Source organism: Cyanistes caeruleus, chromosome 14 (assembly GCF_971803275.1).
Source record: "Cyanistes caeruleus chromosome 14, bCyaCae1.hap1.1, whole genome shotgun sequence".
Classification (NCBI taxonomy): domain Eukaryota; kingdom Metazoa; phylum Chordata; class Aves; order Passeriformes; family Paridae; genus Cyanistes; species Cyanistes caeruleus.
Genome location: NC_141714.1, coordinates 15824274 through 15845754, shown reverse-complemented (window position 1 = coordinate 15845754; position 21481 = coordinate 15824274). Strand labels below are relative to the sequence as shown.

The 21481-nt window shown below is 42.9% G+C and overlaps 2 protein-coding genes and 1 long non-coding RNA gene across 5 annotated transcripts in view; 1 reads left to right on the top strand and 2 right to left on the bottom strand.

The window, feature by feature from the left end:
* Positions 1-7327: 7327 nt before the first annotated feature.
* LOC111928572 (TLR adapter interacting with SLC15A4 on the lysosome-like) lies at positions 7328-12574 on the bottom strand. The gene is made up of 4 exons (XM_023925930.2): positions 12017-12574; positions 10410-11325; positions 9077-9206; positions 7328-8905 (listed from the first exon to the last, which is right to left on the bottom strand). Exon 4 carries the CDS (start codon positions 8858-8860, stop codon positions 7937-7939), a length of 924 nt encoding a protein of 307 aa, XP_023781698.2. The 5' UTR covers positions 8861-8905; positions 9077-9206; positions 10410-11325; positions 12017-12574; the 3' UTR covers positions 7328-7936.
* A 126-nt stretch (positions 12575-12700) lies between these two features.
* On the top strand, positions 12701-13024 carry LOC111928767 (uncharacterized). The gene is made up of 2 exons (XR_002864287.2): positions 12701-12845; positions 12945-13024. It is a non-coding gene; the product is annotated as an uncharacterized LOC111928767 (long non-coding RNA).
* A 1500-nt stretch (positions 13025-14524) lies between these two features.
* SH3BGRL (SH3 domain binding glutamate rich protein like) overlaps positions 14525-21481 on the bottom strand; it is a 31097-nt gene continuing 24140 nt past the window's right edge. For all 3 annotated transcript variants that reach the window (XM_086849977.1, XM_086849976.1, XM_086849975.1), the window contains exons 4-5: positions 19547-19627; positions 14525-16601 (exon numbers count right to left, since the gene is read on the bottom strand). In XM_086849977.1, the coding sequence (XP_086706103.1) occupies positions 16569-16601; positions 19547-19627 (114 nt within the window). In that variant the 3' untranslated portion in view covers positions 14525-16568. The remainder of the gene's footprint in view (positions 16602-19546; positions 19628-21481) is intronic.

The following is a 21481-nucleotide window of genomic DNA, read 5'->3' as shown; positions in this document are numbered from 1 at the left end:
CCTGGTCCATCAGTTTCCAGCTGGGAGATCCCACTGTAGAGTGGTGCTTCTTGGTGCCATGTACACAAATAGTGTCCTCCTGTAGATGCTTCCCCAAGGAAATGCCTTATGTGCCCTTAGACCAATGGTACAACTCACATTTTAGTCCCAACTCTTGATGTATTTTGGCTCCCAGTCCCTCATAAATCTCTCTTGGAGGGAAAAAAAATAACCTTCACTGCTGTTAGGACAGACAGACTTTTGACTGAACAGGTCCCATAAAAACCCCATCCCAAAACAGCTCCATCACACAACAGGCTTCCCTGGATTTCTGCAGTACCCACACAAAGAACACAACACTAACATTACTGGAAATCAGTTTTCATTTGGTACAACAAGCAAATCACCCAGTTTGTTGGGCTAAATACAGAGCTGCGGGAATGGAGGATACCTGTGTGGGACAAATAAGGCTCTATGATTGCTTAAAGCTTCCTATAAAAAAGATTAACAGGAAAAGTTCTCTTCATCTCTCCTGAAAACACCAAAAACTGAGTTGCTCAGAATAGCTGGAAAAATGGAAAAATAAAGGTAGTTGCAACAGTGTTTAACGGATTTTAATAAAACAGTGGGGAAAAAAAATTATTGGGTCAAATTCCTCCATTGTGAAATTTCATTTAGGTTGATGATGTTTCAAGAGACACAAATTTAGCCCAAAGAACACTGGTAATTAAAATCTGGGGCCCAGGGCTGTTGCCAGACAGATCGATGGCCTATTTGTTCCCTTCAGTCGCTTAAGTGACACCAAAATCGAGTGCCAGTGACAGGCTGGTGACCCACTTCTGAATTTCATAGATTCAGACAATGTTTGGGTTGGAAGGGACCTTAAAGCTGATCTCATTAAAACCCCCCATCCATGGGACACCTCCCACTAGCCCTGGTTGCTCCAAGCTCCATCCCCTGGACACTTCCAGGGCAGCCACAGCTTCTCTGGAAAACCTATGCCTGGGCCACACCACCCTCACAGGGAAGAATTTCTTCCTAATATCTAAGAAGAAATCACTCATTACTCTGCAAAAGGGAGAACAGTGCTCTTAACAGCTATTAAGAAGTAATTAAGAAATTACTTAGCCAGAGGAAGAGCAATAGAAGCAGTTCTGAGCCTGGGCTTACATCCCAAGCCATCATATTTTCCTCCTTCTGTTGAAATACTGGGTGTTAAAGTGAAGGGTTTGAGGACTTGTTCCATTTGGCAGCAGGGAAAAGGAGTTCTGCCAACCTCCCATTCCCCTCCATCCCCAAATGATCCTTTTTGTCTTTTGCTATTCTTGCAAATAAAAGCAAAAAAGTTAATGCTCACCTACACTTCCCTTAAGGAAAAAAACTAAATGTTTGCATCTTGAAGGGGGAAAAAGCCTTGCAGTGGGGAGTTCAACAGCATCCTGAAAACTGGTTTTGTGTGTAGAATCTATATTTATTTAATCATGCAACCAGAAAAAAACAAACACAGCTGGGACAGAATTTGAGAAAGGTCAACAGGGAGCATAATTTTAAAATATGCTCAGTTTTTCAAAGAAAGCCACCTTATAAAATCATTAAGGTCAGAAAAGACCTCTAAGACCACCAAGTTCATTACATATTAGCTATGAGTGAGCCAAAAGCCAAAGACAAAATGTTTTTCCAAAGTTCTGTGGTAACACAATTCGTGCTGTTCCTCTGCTAATGGCTATTGATAGTATTGATCTACTTTTTCATGTGAGCACCACTTGATCTGATATTTATGAACAGGCTTTCATTTTTTTCCCTAATGTAATGCTCTTTCCTACATTTTCCAGTCTCCAGGCTGGATTTTGAACCCTACAATTGTGCTGATGGGCACCTTGCTCCTGGTGGAATGAGGAAGACTGGGAGAAGAACAGAGTTATTGTGAGATGTGATATCAGTGACCAAAATTCAGGCTTTTGCAATAAAAATGTGACATTTCTGCACGTTCTTCTCCAGGGAACGTGCACCTCCTGACCATGGGCAGCCCCTCAAGTACCATGGTGGATTATCCCTGAGGGAGCTCTTGGCTTTCCCTAGGGAAACCCTTCAGTGCTCCCTGCTGACCTCCAGGACAGATATTTGGGAGCACCCAGGAGATGTTTTAGTGTTACTACTTGTGGGTTTTTTTTGGGTTTTGGCCCTTTTTAGAAGCAAACCTTTTTTTTTTTTTTTTTAGCTTAACCAAAAAACCTCCAAGCCACTCATCCCACTTCCCTTTCTGGGAAGGATTTCAGCCACAGCTATTTTGGGCAGCAGGAACAGGAAACCCCAGAAAACCCCGAGCCACCACGTGGGGTCTGTCAGCACATCACAGGCCAGGGGACACTGAAAAGTGACTTGGTGCTGCAAGCAGCTGGGGAGCCTCGTGGGCACCCAGAGCCCAGGCAGGCTGAGGTTTAATATAACATCAGCCATTCCAGCCAAAAATCTGGGTTTAAGGAGAATTCCAACAAAATTACATTGAGCAGCTGGAATATTGATAAGGAACAAATTAAGAGAATACATCTCAGCAGAGGTGTGAGCACATTCTGCCTCCTTACCAGTGAGATCTGGGATATTTAATTCATGGATTTCACCTCTGTGTAGAGATCAGTTCCCATCTATTGGCTGCCCCCAGGACACCACACCCTCGTCCCACACATTGTCAGGAGAAATCCACACTTTCCCTGAAGTCTTTTACCTGCTGGACACAGCATTTTGTTTCTCTTTGTGGAATAAACATAAGCAGGTGGCTATTTCTCAGGATGTCTTTGTTACATAAAAATATTCGATAAAAGTATCCCCAGGACATTTTTCTGTGATCAGTGACCTGTCCTTGTTGTTTGATGGCTGAGCTGGAGCAGAGTCTGGGCAGCAAAGGGAGCTGTGTCCGTGGCCTTTCCCAGCGTGCAAACACCAGCACCAATATCCACACACAGCATTTCACACTCTGATTTGTATAAATTTAATGTGTGCAATATGAATGCTTTTGCCTTCTATTCCAGGAAAGGGATTTTTAATAATTCAACTACCAGGAAAGAGGGATAAAATTCAGTAATTTAAAACTTCAAGGCAAGATCTTCAAGAAATTTGTTTGCAGTTCCATTCCCTATTCCATTGCATTCAAAAATCTCACTGATTTGAACAAAGAGTCAACACAGCTTAAAATTAACAAAAAAAAAAAAGTCATAGCAGGTCTGGGTGTTCTCTCACTCATCTTTGTTAACTTTTGTCACCTCTCAGATTAGTAATTAATTATTGAAATATTAACTTTGTATGGTTGAGCAATTGAGAAAGGGGATAAATGGTCCATGGGCCTTGGAAATTTGGCAATGGAAAGCAGAAGTGTGTAATCACTACAGATGGGGAATGAGAACAAAAAACTGCAACACAGCAGATTATGAAATTGTATTATTGCACAAAATTAGAAACTTTTTTGAGGAGGATCAAGCAAATAGCAAAATAATAGCAAATCTAATAGCAAATCAGAGCCCAGGAAAAGCAAAGTCTCTGTGTCCCAACACAGGAGTGAGAGGCAGGAAAACCCTTCCTGCACCAGCATGGGGAGAAAGAGAGAAAAGATAAAAAAATCATGGGATGATAGACTGGTTTGGGTTGGAAGTGACCTCAAAAATCCTCCAGTGCCACCCCCCTTTCACTATCCCAGGTTGCTCCAAGCCCTGTCCAACCTGGCCTTGGACACTTCCAGGGCTGGAGCTTCTCTGAGCGCCTTGTGCCAGGGCGTCCCCACCCTCACAGCCAGGAAGTTCTTCCCAATATCCCATTTCCCTCTGGCACAGGAAGCCACTTCCCCTTGTCCTGTCACTCTGGGCCTTTGTCCCTGTCCCTCTCCAGCTCTCCTGGAGTCCCTTCAGGCACTGGAAGGGGCTCGCAGCTCTCTCCAGAGCCTTTTCTTCTCCAGAGCCCCCCACCTCTCCCAGCCTGGTTCCGTAGTAGAGCTGATATTCCCAGAGAGTTCCACAGAGCCCAGATTTCAGCTTTACCCAGAGCTCCATTTAGGAAAGATGCTGTTCCCGCTTACCCTCAAGGAGGAGCATCAGGGGTGGGACACAGAAAACTGCTGTGAGTCTCAGCTCTTCTTCTGGGGCCGGTTTTAATCCACATCCCTCAGGGTCCTGCACTTCCCTTTCCAGGGGAAACTCCTTGCTCACCTTTCTTTCAGAAACATCACCAAATAAAACCCCCAGAAAAGTGGTGAGATGCCACACTGTTCCCAAGGCATTTCAGTTTAAAAGGTTGTAAAAACAGCAACAAATTTTCTCCTCCAAAGAGAGCCCCAAACGAGCATCCTGAGGAAAACAAAGCCTTGATGGGCATAGACCACACAGGATTCCCAACACATCTTGTGCAAGTTTCAATAATTCAGCTCTACACATAAATCTCCCCCCACGTTGTCCCAGTGCATCAAATACTCCTCCAGATTTTTTGCCTCCCCAAGAGCGCAGCCCACAAGTGAAGGAGAATATCCAGAACAATTGTTCCTACATGGAACAGAATGGAAAAAGGAAAGGTCTGCAACCTCCTGAGATTCACAGCTCCATGCTTTTATTTCCCCCCAGAAGGAAGCCAGGATGGTGGATGTGGGAGTGGAAGGTTCTTTAGCACCTGGGCACTCATTTACCAAACAACCACTGACCCTCACAAGTGATTTATATTCCCAACACATTTATGGGATTATCACAAATAAATGAACTCAAAGGAAAAGCAGGCAAGGATTAAGTGGTGAGGATATTCTGGTAAAGATAAAATTAGGTTAATTACAATCAAGTATCTGAATTTTTGAAATCTGTGTGTAAAACAGGAGCAAAACAGAGAGAAAAAAATCCATTTTGCCATACCATGTATAAACCAGTGGAGTGCAAGAAAGAACACTCAGCTAAAAAGTAGATTTCAGCCTATTAAAGGTAAATTAATATTTTACATTTTGAGTGAAAAAATAAGCCACTCAGCTTTAGTTTCATTTGTTTAACAAGCAAATGGCTTTTTCCTGATTAAAAGAGGGATGAATGAAAACTACAGTTATTTAGTGCTTGAGATTTTTCTGATTGGCAGTCAGAATTTTTAGTCCTAAAGAGAAGGGTTTGGCCTTCCAGGTTTTAAGTCCTTCTTGATTTTAACTGGAATAGAACATTAATTGATGGAAGTTGTTGTTCTGCACACCTGGGCATCCTTTTTATGGGAAATAATCCTCCCTCCAGAGAAAGATGGACTTTGAGATTTCATTGCAAAATGGTTGTAAAGCTCTCAAAATCCTGACCTGGAAGGTACTAAAGGAAACCACCACTAGATATCACCATTTGACTATTTAATAAATCTCAGAAAAAAATTGTTAATGTACAAAAACCCTAATTATCCTCCAGGTAGATGAAGTCACCTTCTAGAGGGGCTTAATTCCCACAGCTGAGGAAGGCTGGGGAACATCCTGACTACAGGATTAATTGGGGAAATTTAACCAAAGAGTTCAGCTTCCTACAGGGTCTGGTTCCCAGGACCTGGTGAATATTCCTCTGTGGGAACACGGACTGAGAGCTGGATATGAAGGTAAAAATTCCCTGCCTGCATTTCTCCTCTAACATCAGATTTTCTGGCATGTGGAAAAAAATTAACTCCAGGCAGAATCTGGCCATGGATGTCTGCCCTGTAAAATATGGCACTGCTTTTCTTTGTAATGAAATCCAGCTGCTGCCCTTCAGCAGGCTGGAAAAGCACCTTTCCAGGGATTTTCCCCATGGAATTTGAGTTCACTGAGGCATTTTTCCTCCTATGAAAACGGGCACAGCTCCAGTGCAGCTGATGGAGTTTTACTCAAACTCATAACGGGACTTAGCATCTTCCAAATATAAATAAATCCAAAGCAGGTCATGGATTGCAACATATCAATTAAAATAAAATTGAATTAAAATAGTATTTAAGTTAGTAATAAATGTCTCATCTTTTTAGAAATTAACAGATTTTTCCCCCTAAAATGTGTTCTGCAGCAACATCTTTCTTCCTACAGAGAGAAATTAATTTTGAGAAGTTACTTAAGTTGTGGATTAAACCAGTTTAACAAATGCTGGGGGAGAAACCACATGGACAATATTTTTCTATGGGCAAAACTACATAAAATCCATAACAAAATACAATGTGCTTTACATTAACAATGTGCATTTACCTTCACCTCCATTTGTGCTGTGAAAACATGCCATTGGGGTGGCCCAAATTACCTATTTTCCTCAAAAACACTGCTGTTAGGGGGGTTTATTTTCATTCCAGCTAAAATTGTCCACATATTTAACAAAATTAATTTTAAAATGAGCTCTGAAACCAGTCCTGAGAAGGGAAGGGATGAACACATCTTCCCAATAACATCAGGTTTTGCCAAACTCTCATTATTTATGTGTTTTCTCTTCTGCCACTCCATTTCTGTCCCGGGGATGGAGCAGCAGATCCATCAGGGATTCTCCCACTGCAGCAGCTGCTGCTGATCCATTGACTTTAATCCCTGGGGGCTGAGGTGAGCAGCAGAGCAGAGAGGGGCTCCTCCAACGCACTCCTGAGCGCTGGGAAGAACAGAAAACCACCAGAGTCTGGAGCTCAGGTTTAACCTCCGACTTCCTCATTTCCTGAGGAAGAACCTCGTGCAATTAACTTCTTTCCAGACTTTGGCTTGAACTATAAATAGATCCCAGGGGGAAGCAAGGGCTGGGGCACGGCAGCACAAATGGCACAGAGCACTTCTTGCTACGGATAATTGCAAACCCTTCGGCTACTGCTGCCCTCTAGAATATTTCCCCTCTCACCCTTGGTTAAATTGCACCTCCACCAAGGAAATCTGGGGAGCTCTGCCCACCCTGGACTCATCTGGAATTTAATGAAGTCATTTGGCGTCTTCCAAAGGATTCCTGGCTTGATTTTGGATGCGGAGAAGGAGATTAATGAGACGCACGTGGAATTAGGGCAATGCATAGGGAAGCAAATCGTTTTCCTCTCATGCACCCAGAAAGCAAGGATGAGATTCAGTATTGCTTGTATTCCTTGCACCAAGGTCAGTGGGAATTTTGGATCAGGTAATATCCAGTTAGGTCTTGGATGTGTATGAGTGTGATTTTATAAATTTATTTCCTTATCAGGAATTATCTTTCCCCGTCATTTTAATCAGGAGAGAGAAGCCCTTACATTGTCCACTCAGATCACTTTTCCCTCAGGAGCAGCTTCTTCTCAATCCTGCTGATATTTTCTTTGAGTTCAGAGATGATTTTAAGAAATGCCCAAGAAATAAAGATTAAAACAAACAAACAAAAAAACCCAACCAAAAGCAAAAACACCCAATGAAAAACTTTATTAGAAAAAAATTTCTGCAGAGCAGGTAACACTCCAATTCATCTCTCATTTTACAGCAGGGACATAATGAATAATTTCCAGCTGAAATATTTGCTGAGAAGCAAGAGCAAGGGGAGAAAATGTATTTGAGAGCTAAACAACAGTATTTCCATTCAATAATCTGTGTTTAAATTTCCAAGTGAAGATGCAGGAATCTTGCATTATTTTTTCAGGAATGCTGCAGTCATCTCTGCTGATTTTGCAGAAAATTAATGCTTCTATGTGTGGATGTGGCACTTGAGGACATGATTTACTGGTGCTGGGCTGATGGTTGGACTTGATCTTAGTGGTCATCTCCTGCTTTAACAGTTCTTTGATTCTATATATATTATAAAAACATGATTGAACAGTTTTTGGAGAAAAATTAACTTCAAATTCTCCATTAGAAAACAGAAAACAGTGACCTTTACTTCCCCTGCTACCAAAGGGGTTTAAGAGTTAAGATATTAATTAGAACAAGTGTAGTGTGCAAATGTTTCCATTTCCCAACCCAATCCTTAGAGCAAAACATTCATATCCAAATCTCATCCCTCTCCTGAGCTGAGCAGCTCCGTCAGGATGTGAATTCCATCCTGCAGCTCCGTTTTGCACCCACTGGGTTGGAGATTTGGAGGTTTGGGGTGCTGAACTCGGAGCTGTTCCTGTTGGGAGCGTTGTGGGAGCTGAACAAAGCCAACGAATGCAAGAGGGCTCCTCTGGCTTTGGAGGTTTCTATGTTCTGCTCCTGGGAGATCTGAACACTTATCTGGTCCAGGCTGTTCCTTATCCAGCTGCAGGTGAGGAGGTTTGTTATGGAACCACACCTGGCCAGGCTTTCTTCAAAAAACTGTTTGTAGAGCTCTGCCACTTTGGCTTCCATGTACTTGTTGAGCATAGAGTTGGAAAGGGGCTCCTCACTGAGCATGAGGCTCCTTTCTCCAGCTTCCTCTCCAGGCAGGGACATCCCACTGGGATTTTCAGGATGCTCACACAGAGGTGACTGGCCCTGGGGAATATCTATGGAGAGTAGGACGGGGCCGTCGGGGAGTTCATCACACACATGGTCCAGGACACAGCCCGAGTCACACGTGTGGCCCCCCACGTGGTCCCCCCCGATCTGCAGGTCAGGATAGTTCTGGTAAATGCTGTTGCAAGGCCTGGATCTGTACAAATCCACCTGGTCTAGGCTTCCTCCTCTCTTGGGGATATGTAAAGCCAGGGATGCAGTTCCTTTAACCAGTATTTCCTGATCTTTTGCAGGCTCCTTTTCCATGGATCTCCATCGGGAGCTGCTCCCGGCTTCCACTTGGCTGCTTCTGGCAGAGAGCTCCTCCCGCTTCTCACATCCATCAGCAAAGCCTTTAATTTTTGGGATGTCTACAAGTTTCTGTCTCCAGATTCCCTCTTTAGCCTTTTGGGATGCAGGAGATTTGCAAGGCTTATCTTGATGACAGCTTTCTTTATAGATGAGCCTCGTTAGGATGCCTTCTGCCAGCATGGTGACAAGTGTGAGCAACAGGGATCACCAGAGTTCCGTGGAGCCCTGGGATGGAAAGACAGGCACAATTAACAACAACTATTATAGAATAATTATATTATTGTTGTTGTTATTATTAATAATGAACAGTGCACTTCTCATAAAGTCAGTGATTTTTCTTTCTCTCTCAAGAACTTATTTTTAGCAAAAATTAAACTGCATGCTTTTCCTTTTTACCATGTCCATGAAAATCATTCTGAAGATACAGGAATAGCTGTATTTAATCAGCTGCTTCATCTGTACCATCCCTTCTGCTCCCAGGTCTCTTCTGCATCGTGGTTACTTGAGACAGATTGTACTTCATAAGCTGCAAAAATCAGAAAAATCATTTTACTTGTCTGTATCAATACCATCAGTAATTAATCAATGTTTTTCATTACAAGACAACCATTTCCAAGAACTAAAGAGGTGACATAGAAAGGAAATAAAAGACTATATTCATATTTAGAGGTATTTCTGACTTGAGCACTCCTGTGAGGTGCCAAGAAGCTTCAAATGAAACTGAGAGTTCTGCAAATACAATGAAACTGTATTCAAAATGCAGATCAAATGTGTTTACAGTCCCTCTTAAAGATGAACTTAAAAGATATAAATACTTAATTTGCCTTCCCCAATAGTGATAACAGTGAAGAGATAAGTGTATCAAAGTAAGTTTATACACTTAAGAATTCCTTATCATCCCTTTCCAATTTACCTACTGTTAAAATCAATGGGAATCTTCACATTAAGAGTCTGACCTGAACCATTGCTCTTATGGAGGAGTGTGAAACATGAAGAAAATCATTCAATTCTTCAAATATCCTTTAAATCTCTGCATAAATGAAGTATCCATACAACCAAAGTGTGCTTGTGGCTCAACACTTTTCACCATGCCCCTATACCCTGGTATATTTGAAACTTCCTACACTGGGTCACTTTGCAATCCCAGTGCTCCTTCCAGGATATATTCCAAATCTTCAGTTATTTGAGAGATGGAAGTTTTGACCTTTCCCCCAAAATTTACACACTGGCACAGCACAGCTGTTTGGTTTTTTTTTATTTTTGTGGGGTTCTTTATGTTTGTGACTCAGTTCCCTCCCCGAAGCTGAAAGGAACACTGGAATTTCGAGGCCAAACCAGGTAGGAAAGGCAGCAAACTGGTTATCTACAGAGTCATTTACATATGCAAAAAAGCAGGGAAACACTTTCTTAAGCACTCAAGGGACTTGATATATCAATTTCCAAAGAAAGAAGAATTGGCAGTCTAAATCTTGCTAAAGATCCATGGAATTTAGAATGCTCTGTGCCTGGTAGGACATGGGTAACCAGATCCTTACTCTGCTCTGTAGGACCTCATGGTACCCAGCTCCTTACCTGCTGAAAAATTATGGTTTATTGCTTTGAAAGTGCTCATGAAGAGCTAAAATACGGTAATCTTGGAAAAAGTGGTCTCCTCCAAACAAAATAAGTGGTTCTTGTGTTCTGGAACAAAGCATAAGGAAAACAAAAAGGCGCAAAAAGCCCAACTTACCAAACCCAGTCAGGTCCGAGGCAGATTTGCCCAAGCCCAGAGCTCTCCTGCTATAGCAGCTGGGAGGGGGCAGATGGTTCCACACCCTTTCCTCACTGCTGTCTGTGCAGAAAAAACCTGACGCACTCATGATGCAGTTCCCCAGGGTTTTTAACTCATAAAACAGAAGTGATCCTGCTGAGAGAGGGCGCGGTTTTTGAACACACAGAGAGGGCTACGTCTAAAAGAGGATGTTTGAAAATGAATTGAGATGTTTCTGACCACAGTGTGATGCTGAGGAGCTGCTGACAGCCAGAACAGGGCACGGGGAAGGAGCACAGGGTCAGACTGCGCTGGGCAGAGTGAAATCGGAACCGAATTCCACCAACACTTCCACTGGCAGGAGCTCGGTGCTGTTCAGCTGACTTGTGGAGTTACACCACTTCCCCTTTGGAAACAGGCAGCTAAATTTAGAGTCCTGTGATGGGCCACTGATGGGAAAGAAGTTGGCAACTTCCTTCCCCCCGGATTTCGATGAAATGCCCTGTGTCTATGACACACGAACAGGACAATGTGCCAATTTGAAAGCGGCAGCCAGCGGACAGCTCGTGTTGCTCATTGATCAAACTTGTCTTTAAGGGTTCAAAAATTACCTCTGGCACATCCCAGGTGCCCCATGGTGGTTTTAGGTGTCCTCTTCAAGCTGAAGCCAAGCTCATGCACAGAGCCACCCTCCCCTCAGCACAGAATCCAGCCCACAGACAGTCTGAAGAGTTTTCTGTTGACGCCTTTTTTGAATTTCCTTTTTCTCAGAAGATAAAAAAAACCCAATTCAGCAGAAGCTGAATCTCATCTAAGTACAAGACAAAAGATTCTAAAAATACAGTGTTTAATACAGGGGCAAGACACAAATTTACATCCAGTGCCACCCCCTGCCCTGGGCAGGGACACCTTCCAGTGTCCCAGGTTGCTCCAAGCCCCATCCAGCCTGGCCTTGGACACTTCCAGGGATCCAGGGGCAGCCACAGCTTCTCTGGGCAACCTGTGCCAGGATCTCCCCACCTCACAGGGAAGAATTTCTTCCTAATATCCCATCTAACCCTGTCCCCTGTCAGTGGGAAATCCTGTTGTGTCTTAGAAATTAGGTTTGGAGTAAGTCTGGCCATATCGGTTCAATGATGTCTGTAAAATAACCTCCCTTCCCTCCTTTTCTCCTGTATTTCATTAAAAACTTCAGTTTTTATGAAGGCAAAATGAAAGCTATTTTTACTCCCACCAGATTTTTGTAAAACTCATTTAATATTTAAAGGCTGTTAAAATTACCTGATTTTTAATCACCTTATATGAGCAATTTCTGCACAGAAGGTGTGGCTGGGACTCCAGCAGTCACTGCCCACAGTCTTGGCAGGCAGGAACCAGAGCAGATCAAATTCCAAGTAGTTTTAAACCCTGCCAAGCTTGCAATTAGTGCCAGCTGCAGCTGGAATTTTTGTGCAGCTGTTTCAACAAAACACAAAAGTAACAGAGAGAGAGGAAGAAATCAAGTCAGGTAATTTGTATGGAGTGATTAAAAGCAAATCAACTTCCATTTCATACCCGGCAACCTGATCTATGAAAGATGTCCCTGCCCATGGTGGGGGTGGAATGAGATGAGCTTTAACATCCTTTCCAACTCAAACCCAAAGTCTGGGATTCGGGTATTAAATGCATCAATATCCAAGGAAATCAATGTATTCCCCCAATAAGATGTTACCAAGAAGAAATTCGCTTTTATTTACAAAAATAAAGTCAGAACGAGATAGAACGAAAGTTAGTTCAGAAGCCGAGCACAGATTGCAGTTAGGATAAACAGCAAAAGAAGGATGACAGAATTTAGAGCTGAATATATACTGGAAAAGAATAAAAATCACTCTTATGATTCGTATATATAAAAAATAAATACTAGCACAGTATATGATATTATATGAACTATGGCTGCATTTAAACAAAGTCCCTTCTTTCTGCACAGCCTGTGTACTTCGCATGCATATAAAATGACGTAGATATTGACTTGTTTGAAAGATTTTATGCTGGGAATTTTTTCCTAAGCACAGCTGTTGCGGGTCCTTTATTTTTGATTCCAAAGGGAACATAAAGTGAATAAATCGAACATCTCCCCTCAGCCGAGGAGTCATACGCCACACCCTCAGCCGGCGCGGCTTAAGTAGAGGAAAGGCGGAGTTTAGCTGTGATTGACAGCTCTATGGTCCAATAGAAAGGCGGGATGTGCCCACCCCGGCCGTTGAGTGGCCGCTGGTTGCCGCAGCAACGGCGCGCGGCGGCGGCGCTGCGGGGCCCGGGCGCCATTGCGGCCCCTCACAGCGGGCGGGCCGGATTTGGGCATAAAATGGTTATAATCCTGGTTATAAAATGTGTGTGCGATCCGCTTCGCTTCGTGTAAACACAAAATAACCTCCTGTGCGTGCTGCGGAAGGGTTCAGGAAAGAACTGAGGCCCCATGGAAATTACAGTGCTGCTGACATCGGATTAATGATGTGTTGGTTTCTTTTTATTAAGGATTTTGAAATACTGAGCAAATTAAAGTGAAGAAATGGCCAAGTTCCCGATGATCTTAAATAAACCAACGTGTGAGAGAAGGAATTACTATAAGGAATTATTAGAGTTACATATTGCTATACTGTGTATGTATATAAATATTTATAAATATATATACATAATAAATTACTGTATATTCATGTTACAAGATATACAGGGCCAAGTCTAATATTTCATGACTACAATGCATATATTTTGTACTAAAAATATGTATTTTCCACTAAGTATATGTATTTTGCATACTCTTGACTCACTACTGTGCTTACTGTAGTAATCCAGCAATTTCTACTTCATCACCTCAGCTTGTAAATTCCTTTTGCATTTCCACAAGTTTATCAATACATTTTAATAATACACTTCAAAACTGTCATAATGAACCTTTCAATCTAAAACATTCTGCCAAGATCACAAAATATGGGTAAATAGAGAATATTTCTGCAGGGAACTCAATCAAAGGTAACGATTTAGGAATAATTTATTTGTGCCACGAGATTAGAATCTGAGCAATCTGGTGTAGGGAAAGTTGTCACACATTGCATGCACATGTATAGCTTAATTTTTTGAAAATTTTGAGAAACTTTTCATTTAGCTTTACATTAATGAGTAACAACTGGGTTTTTAAGACTTTTTTAATAAAAAAAAACAAGGAAAGCATCAATTTTTCTGAGTTGCACAAGTGGAGTGGATACACAGGGGAAGTAAATGGGATTCATTACATGAAATGGCATTCATGCCCCTTTTCCTATCTCATGGAGCAGTTTTAAGACTCTCCAGGACAAGTGTGAGGGACAAGCAATAATCCTCTTGCAAAGGCATCCTGTGCCTGATGGTGCTTGGATGTGATTTAGCTGCTCACACAGAAGCTGATGCTGTAAAAACTACTAACCACTCTTAAAAAAATCATGTTATTGGTTTCCTCCAGAGGATGTGAAGTCTGGAATTTGTGCAGGTTAGAAGCAGAGAATGTCATTTCTGTAACTCGACAGATCTTCCAGGTGGTGCAGAACGTCAGCGCGTGAAGCAGGAAGGAGGTGCCTGCTGATTTGCCAGGCAAACAGGGAAGGTGTAAGCGAAGTTTTTTTAGTTTAAAATTTATCCTGCACTGCCCTGTGGCAACACAAATATAAAATAGCATGGCTCCCTGCTGTGAGCAGCATAAAGCCAATTAATTACAGTTTGTAAACGAGCAGGGGAGGGAGGGTGAGCTCTGAGTGTGGGAGCAGCTGCTATGTCCCAGCCACTTCCGACCTGTCCCTGCCCTGGGGAATGTGTGGGAAAGCGGGATAATGAGGGAAATAACCCAAACCTTGACACACTATTTTGGGTAGGTGTATCCTAAATTAAATCCCATTTAGTAATTAAATCCCATTAGCTGCAACAGGTGAGAGATCCAACTCAGCAGACTTCACCCGCAGCAGCAGATCCCTGATGTTCACCTTCTATAAATCCTGAACTTTTAAAAAAAGCAGTATTTTTATCTGAAAATTTCATTTATTTCAGCTTCAAACTTGAAACTGTAAACAAAACATGCAAACAAGTCATGGTGTGAGAAAGTGTTCTAAAACAACTTTATTGGAATGATACAGGAATGGTTAATATACAGGTTAAATCCTCAATGCCTGCTTTCTACATAGGAAAAAAATAAGAAAAGAACAAATTCAGTTCTTGCACCCATGGAAACAGAAAACCAGCACAGAGGTAACAGATTCCTGGCACTCCTAAAGTCATGCAAGAGATCTGCATCAGAAAACTCAAGTTTTACACACACAGCAAAGAGATTTTCGGTATTTTCAGTTTGTGTCGGTGCCTTGTTCCCCGGACAAAGGAATAATTCAGCCTGGCTCACCAGAGCTGCCTGAGGAATGCTGATACAGTTTGAATGCTCCCATATGGCAAGGGGGGGACAGACGAGGGCAGTGACTTTGCTTTCTTAAACTTGGCAATTTTCTTGACCGTTGAGACAGGGATTGACCTCGTTTCAGAATGTTTTGGGTCGCTGAACTGACAGAATTTGGCAGAGACTTTTAATTACAGCTTCCCCAAAATAATGGCTGTAATTCACCAAACTTGCAGAGAAAGCACAGCAAACTGGTGTGGGTACAGAGACCTGTGTGTCAAATCCCACTTTCCTCACCACACTTCACTTAGTATTCCACAGCTCCCAAAAACTTGAGCAGGAATTTAGACACAGAGAAAGATTTGGCCAATATTAAGAAAGAAAAACAACTTCATTCAGAAAGATGAAATCATAGTGAACAACAAAAATCTGATGCTGGATTTAAAATATAACCAAACTTCCATCCCCCAAAGATCTTAAATTTCACAGAATTGCAGTGATTCCTGACAAAAGCTGTTATTAAAAGAGCACAGTTGTGTGTGTGTTCATCTTTAAGGTCAGGTAGCATCCATCCATCCCTCTGCCTCATGATGCTGTGCTGCTTTTGTAAGCACAAGCTTCCAACAGCTTCCCAGGCTCCCAAAATGATAAATCAGGAATTAAAATATGGCCAGGAATTACAGGCTCCCTCTTGAGCACTGGGAGAACACACAGGTTAATATTGCACATGGTAAATTCACCCACATAAGACACTGAGAGATTTGCAATTCCTGTAATAGCTTTATGATATGGCAATAAGAATGGAAATGTAGTTTTTAAACCTTTTAAAAAAAAAAAAAAGAAATCTTACTTAATTACAGTAACTTTTGTTATTCAAACATTTATTTCCTCACTTGAAAAAATACTATATTAACCTAATGGCTACTTGAACATGCAGTGAGATGTTTAATGCTCTAAGCAGTGTGAACTGGTATTTTTGTAGAGAAATACATTAAAGGCTTTCACCCTTACACAGGTAAGGAAAGGCCATTTCTGGCTGTTTTGGCTTGTTTGCAACATTGAATCTTGCCCCAGATGTGTCATCCCTCATGCTTAGGCAGCTGTGAGGGACCTGTGTCCTTTTTGTCCAAAGAGCCCACAAAGATCACTTAAATGGGAAATACATGGGGTTTGTTGGGGGTTTTATCACCTGTACAGTGTGTAACAATACAAACCTTAAATATCCATTCTACAGAAGACAAACACAACTTTCCAAAGAGACTACAATGGTTAAACTACACGGTACCACCTACAAATTCATCTGAAACCAGGAAAGACACTGAATATTTACTGTGTAACTCAGTAACATTTTTGAGGCAACTCAGGCACTAAATTAGTATCTGACGAGGTTTTAGATGCTGTTTTCCATAGTTTAAATAGTTGGATCTCTAGGTAAAACCCATCTGCATTTTTAGTACTAAAATAGTTTCTTTAAGTTTACACAAAATGGACGAATTGCCAGGACAGTTTAAACTAAATGTAACTCATTCATGTCTGATTGCTTGGGCTCCCATCAGAGCCCACTCCTGCTCCCTACCCTGAAATTCCCATTCCCATCCTTTAATCAATTTTTGTTATGGACAGTGAATGCTGCAAGCACCAATCAAATGTTAGAAATCACATCTACATTTCTTGAAGCAGAGACAGTTTGGACTATTTTATAAAAAGCTGTGGAAATTCCCTTTACAGACATTTAAGGCAGTTGAAATTCATGCTTGCTGCTTGGCCAGTGCTTCAGCTTCCTGAAACAGCAAAAGAGAATCACATGTTAGTAGTTTCTCAGTATGTTTCCAAAGGAACACTATAAAACAATAACCTGCATTTTTCAGTTTTCTTTCAGCCTTTGTAAGGTGATCACAAATGGGAACAGAATGACAACAGAAGAAATGCAAAAGGAATTTCCTTCTGGTTTCTCTGAGTGTACTTTTGACTGCAGATTAAATTAATTACCTGCTAGCAGCACCATGACCTACAAGGAGATGAACGAGAGATGAATTCCCAGTGCCCTCAGTGCAGCACCTCCACAAGGGCAGCCTGGTTTATTTGAAAGGACAAAGTTCAACATCTGCCAAGATGTGTTGGAGCCATTTACTTTTGTGACTGCATAGAAATACTCAAGATAATAGATTCACTATCGTTGTTACCATGAGCCAGCTTGCTAAACAAACAAAACACATGAGGAGAAAGGACGAAGAGGGCAATTTCCAAGACGTCTGTACGATTTTTTTAGGAGACAGTGGGTGACCCCAGCCTGCAGGGCAGGAAGTCCCACGCGTATCTCCCGTATCTTGGACGTGGTGGCTCACTCTGGTTTTCCTGGCTAACTGCCCTCATCCTGCCTTTGAACTCAGGGCGTGGGAAGAGCCTGGCTTGGAGCTGCGTGCTCCTGGCCCGTGCTCTGCTCTGCTGGCCTGTCACAGGTCAGAGAGCGGGGCAGGATGTCACCAGGGCTCGGATGTCACCGTGCACCCACAGCCTCGCGTGAGGACATCCCGGCCACCTGCGGCACAAAAGGCAGGTGAGCAGCGAAAGGAAGATCAAAAAGAGCTACAAAGCCTGGAAAAAAGCAGCATGTTTGATATTCTCTAAAAGACAAGTGGTTCTTTGAATGGTAAGAACAAGGAGAAGGTTCCCTTGGCTTTGTAACAACTCCTTTATCAAGCCCAGGGCACTGCAATGGTGACAATTCACTGCTTTTTGGGGTTTTTTTCCAAGACAGAGTACTTCTCTTCAGAACAAGCAGTGAAAAGCTGGAGAGGATGCCTGGTATTTCCCTCATGCCCAAGAAGGTTGGTACAAGTAACCTGCTAACCTGCTAACCTATTTTTCTTGGAGATCCAACTCCATTTCCTTGAGCATAAGCCTCCAAGTTATCTGGGAGAGGCTCAGCTTTCCAGGCTTGACACTGTCCCTCTTTCACACTTTCCTTTATTTCTCCCTCAAGGCTCCTCACTGAGCATCCTCTCAGTCCTTAAATCCTTCATAAAGAAATAATTAAACATAGTTTTTAACTCACAAAAACCTTCAAAATCCACACATATTGCTTGAAGTAGAGATATGTAAGATAAACTAAAGGCCAGTCTTTTCCAGAGCTTGTCCAGAGTTTGTCCAAAGGACAAACCAAACCACCAGGGCTCAGGAAGTAATTGCTTGAATTTACCATGGTCACTTCTGAGCCAGTCCTGTTTAGCATTAATATCAAACCTTTGTGTTCAGAGTCAAGTAACTTCCCAAATCTCTCTTGATGGCATTGAATAGAGGTTTCCTGCCAAGGTTGCTCCCTGCCATTTTCTGCAGTTGCCGTGTCATTCCCTACAGCATTATATCCAAGTTTCACACAGCTATGCTGGAAACATCAATTTCAGCACCTACAAATCTGACTGCCCTCCTCAGCAGCTCACAACCAACTTGACTGGACATTCTAATTGTCAGAGGGATTCCCAAAGTCAGCCCCAGAGCAGGATGCAGGGGGTACAAGGTCACTTCTGCAAAGGTTATTTACCATCATCAGCCCAACATAACAGAAATTCAGAAGAGTACAGCTGTGTTCTATCCCTCCTGTTTAAAATTCACCTTTTCCTTAGGTGAGGACAGAATTGGAGCATCCCTTAGGACAGGAGCAGAGCTCCTGACAGCCATGCTGGCTGCTCCTGCCAGCCGGCAGGTCTGGGTAGCAGCGATGTTCCTAATGTTACTGAGACAGGTGACCTGATTTGTTATGGCAGCAGCTGCTCTCTGGTACCACTGCACTTCCCAGGGGAAAGGCACAAGCTTCCCTGCATCCCACAGTCTCAGGATTGCGTCCTGGTTCCTTGGCTCCATCCTGCACACTCTGCTGAGCAGTGCTGTGCAGATGTTCCAAGGAACTTTACTAGGACTGAGGTGCTGTGTGCAGCTGGTCTGATGCTGGCAGTAGGTAATGCTGAGGTGCAGATCTGTGCAGCTCTGCACAAGGCAGTTTTTCCTCATCACACCATTCCCAGCGGAGCTACTGCTGGAAATTTGGCTTCCAAAACTGCTTCAGTCTGCCCCACAACCTGCAGTGCTCACTGCTCATGGGTCACCATCCACCTTTAAAATTAGGTCTCTTAGTGATGTGCACAGCACGACCTTCAACTCGTACACGAGTAAAGCTGAAAGGGAGCGGTGTGTTTATCCACTGGAACAGGAAAGCTGGAAGTGACCTGGAGGATCCTGCTGCTGTCAAGTGAAACGTATAAAGCAGGCTTGTCTTATCCTATCAAAATCAAAAGGAGAATTCCAGCCCATTGCATCCACAAAACAGCAGCCCAGTTCATAATTGGCAAAGGAAAATAAGCTTTAGATAACAAGCCAGAGGAAAAAAATTACTCTGAAGCAAGACCATGTTATTTCAGAAACAGTGGCTTTGGTTTCAAGAGATTTTCTAGTAGAAAAATCTCATCAAAATTTCACATGAATTAAATTTTTTTACTGAATTGAAAATATTCTTTGATTTTGGGATAATTTTTTTCATCTAGGTTTCTTATGCATTCTTCAGTGCAAATATTAACTGCTCTTTTGAAAATGAAGCCTGAAAACCTCTGGAGACTGAGTATCTCCCAGAGAAATGGATGGGGAAAATGACAGCACATGTACCAGATCATGTTCTGAGCAGAGAAGAAGGAGGTGAAAGCCACAGGCTCACTATGAGGAGGTGCTCACCTACCTTTGACCCAGGAGGTGCAGTCAAGCCCAGGAACGCGTACACGGCGTTGTTCTCCCGCGCCTCGAAGAAAGCATCGTAGTCCTTCACCGTGGCAGGAGGGAGAGGGAATAAAAGACAGGACAGAGAAGTAAATTGTCAGAAATAACTCAGTTTGGGGTTTCACCCAACCCACAGCAAGCAATCTACTTCCTGTGGCCAAATGCAAACTCCAGCGTCAGCTCAGGTACATGGTGTCAGCACTAACAGCACACAAACTGGAAAGGGACAAGCTGGGAATTCATTCTATGTCCCAGCAAGATGTTGCTGTGAGGTGCTCCTGCCTCTCCCAAAGGGACAGACTCCACACAAGGCAGGTATTGTCACTGGTCTGGTGTGGACATTCCTCCTGCAGAAGCAGCTGAGCCTGGACCTTGTCATCAGAAACCCTGATGTTCTCAGATGTCACTGCTGAATCCTGATAGGAATGGCAATTGTGCAACTGTGGACTCCAGCTCTTAAATCTGTCATAAGTTCAACTGGAACTTTTACACTAAGAGTGCACCTTTCCCATCAGATTTCCCACTAAGGATTAGTCTGTGCAAGTGAAGGCAATGGGGTGGCACTGTTCACTCACAGTGCACTACAAATGCCCTAAACACACACAGCCACTTCCCAAGAAAATTAAGTTAAAAAATAAATAAATAAAAACAAATACCAGTTGCCAAACCCCAACTAAAGGAACCCAGAAGTTTTGTGCAAGCTCACTGTTGTCCAAGTTGCCACACAATTCCCTTGCTCCGACTTCTGAATTCAGCAAGGATCAGTCCAGTGACTTTCCTGCTCTCCATTTTAACTGATAAACATTACCAGCCTCCTCCAGCTTTCCTGGGCAATGTTTGGATGCAGGAGTCCTGGCTGGGGAGCCCAAGGCAGGCAGCAGCTCAGTCACAGGCTGGACTCAGGGAGAGCTGTTTAGGACACCCTGCTCTGGATTCCTGACTGTCTGGGCGGCAAAAGCTGAAGGAACAGCAACTGGGGGGGCAGCTCTAAGGGGAGGCTGCTGCAACTAGAACAGAACAAAGTACAGGGACCAGAAGATTCCAGCTGACTGGACTTCAGGGGTATCAAATTATTGCTCCATTTGCACATGCAGCATTCACATGATGTTTGATAAAAATGTGTGTGATTATTGTAAATCCTCCCTGAAGCTCTTCTGTTGACAGGACTGGGGCTGCTTGATAACAAAGGGATTGTTTATCTCACTGGTGCACAGTCCATGAGCCTGCTCTGAAGCATCTCCCAGGACAGGAATTCCTGGGGCTGAGGAGCAGGGCTCATGCCAGCCCACACAGCATCTCCAGTTCCAGCCTCTCCGCTGTGCACGGGCCAGGAAGGCCAATTTGCTCTTTGCTCTGCCAGTTGTGCTGCATCAGATGGAACAAACGGAGAACTTCATGCTTGAGAGGCATCAGATAAAGACAGAAAGAGGTTCAAATTCTGGGCACAGAATTAACTTTTACTTTCCTGAAAGCTGAACTGCAGCAACTCAAATCCAGCAACACAAACTGATCGAATTTCAAAAGTTCAACATGACATCAACCAAACTTTTGGGAAAAAATAAACCCATAGCAAGAACCTTGTAACCAGCTCCTCCTCAGATAACTACTGATTCTTATGTTTGTCACTCCAAACCAACCTTTTTTCATGTCACAACCAGTCAGTAAAATTTTGAGAGCCAAGTGGCACAACAGCTCACTGCAGATATTATTTCAAGTTCTGCTTCTATTACAACCAAGAAAAATTCTTGGCACATTGAGAATAATTTCTTTCAGTAGGCACAGATTGGTCTCACAAAGGTCCAGATCTGGCAGGTCTTAACTTACAGACTGTGCAGGTCAGAACCAGACATCAAAAAGACTAGAGGAATGCACACTGTGAGCTCTGTTCAGAAGATAC

What these genes read in the sequence shown, in the direction of transcription:
- LOC111928572 (XM_023925930.2), bottom strand. Translation starts at nt 8,860, where the DNA reads ATGCTGGCAGAAGGCATCCTAACGAGGCTCATCTATAAAGAAAGCTGT.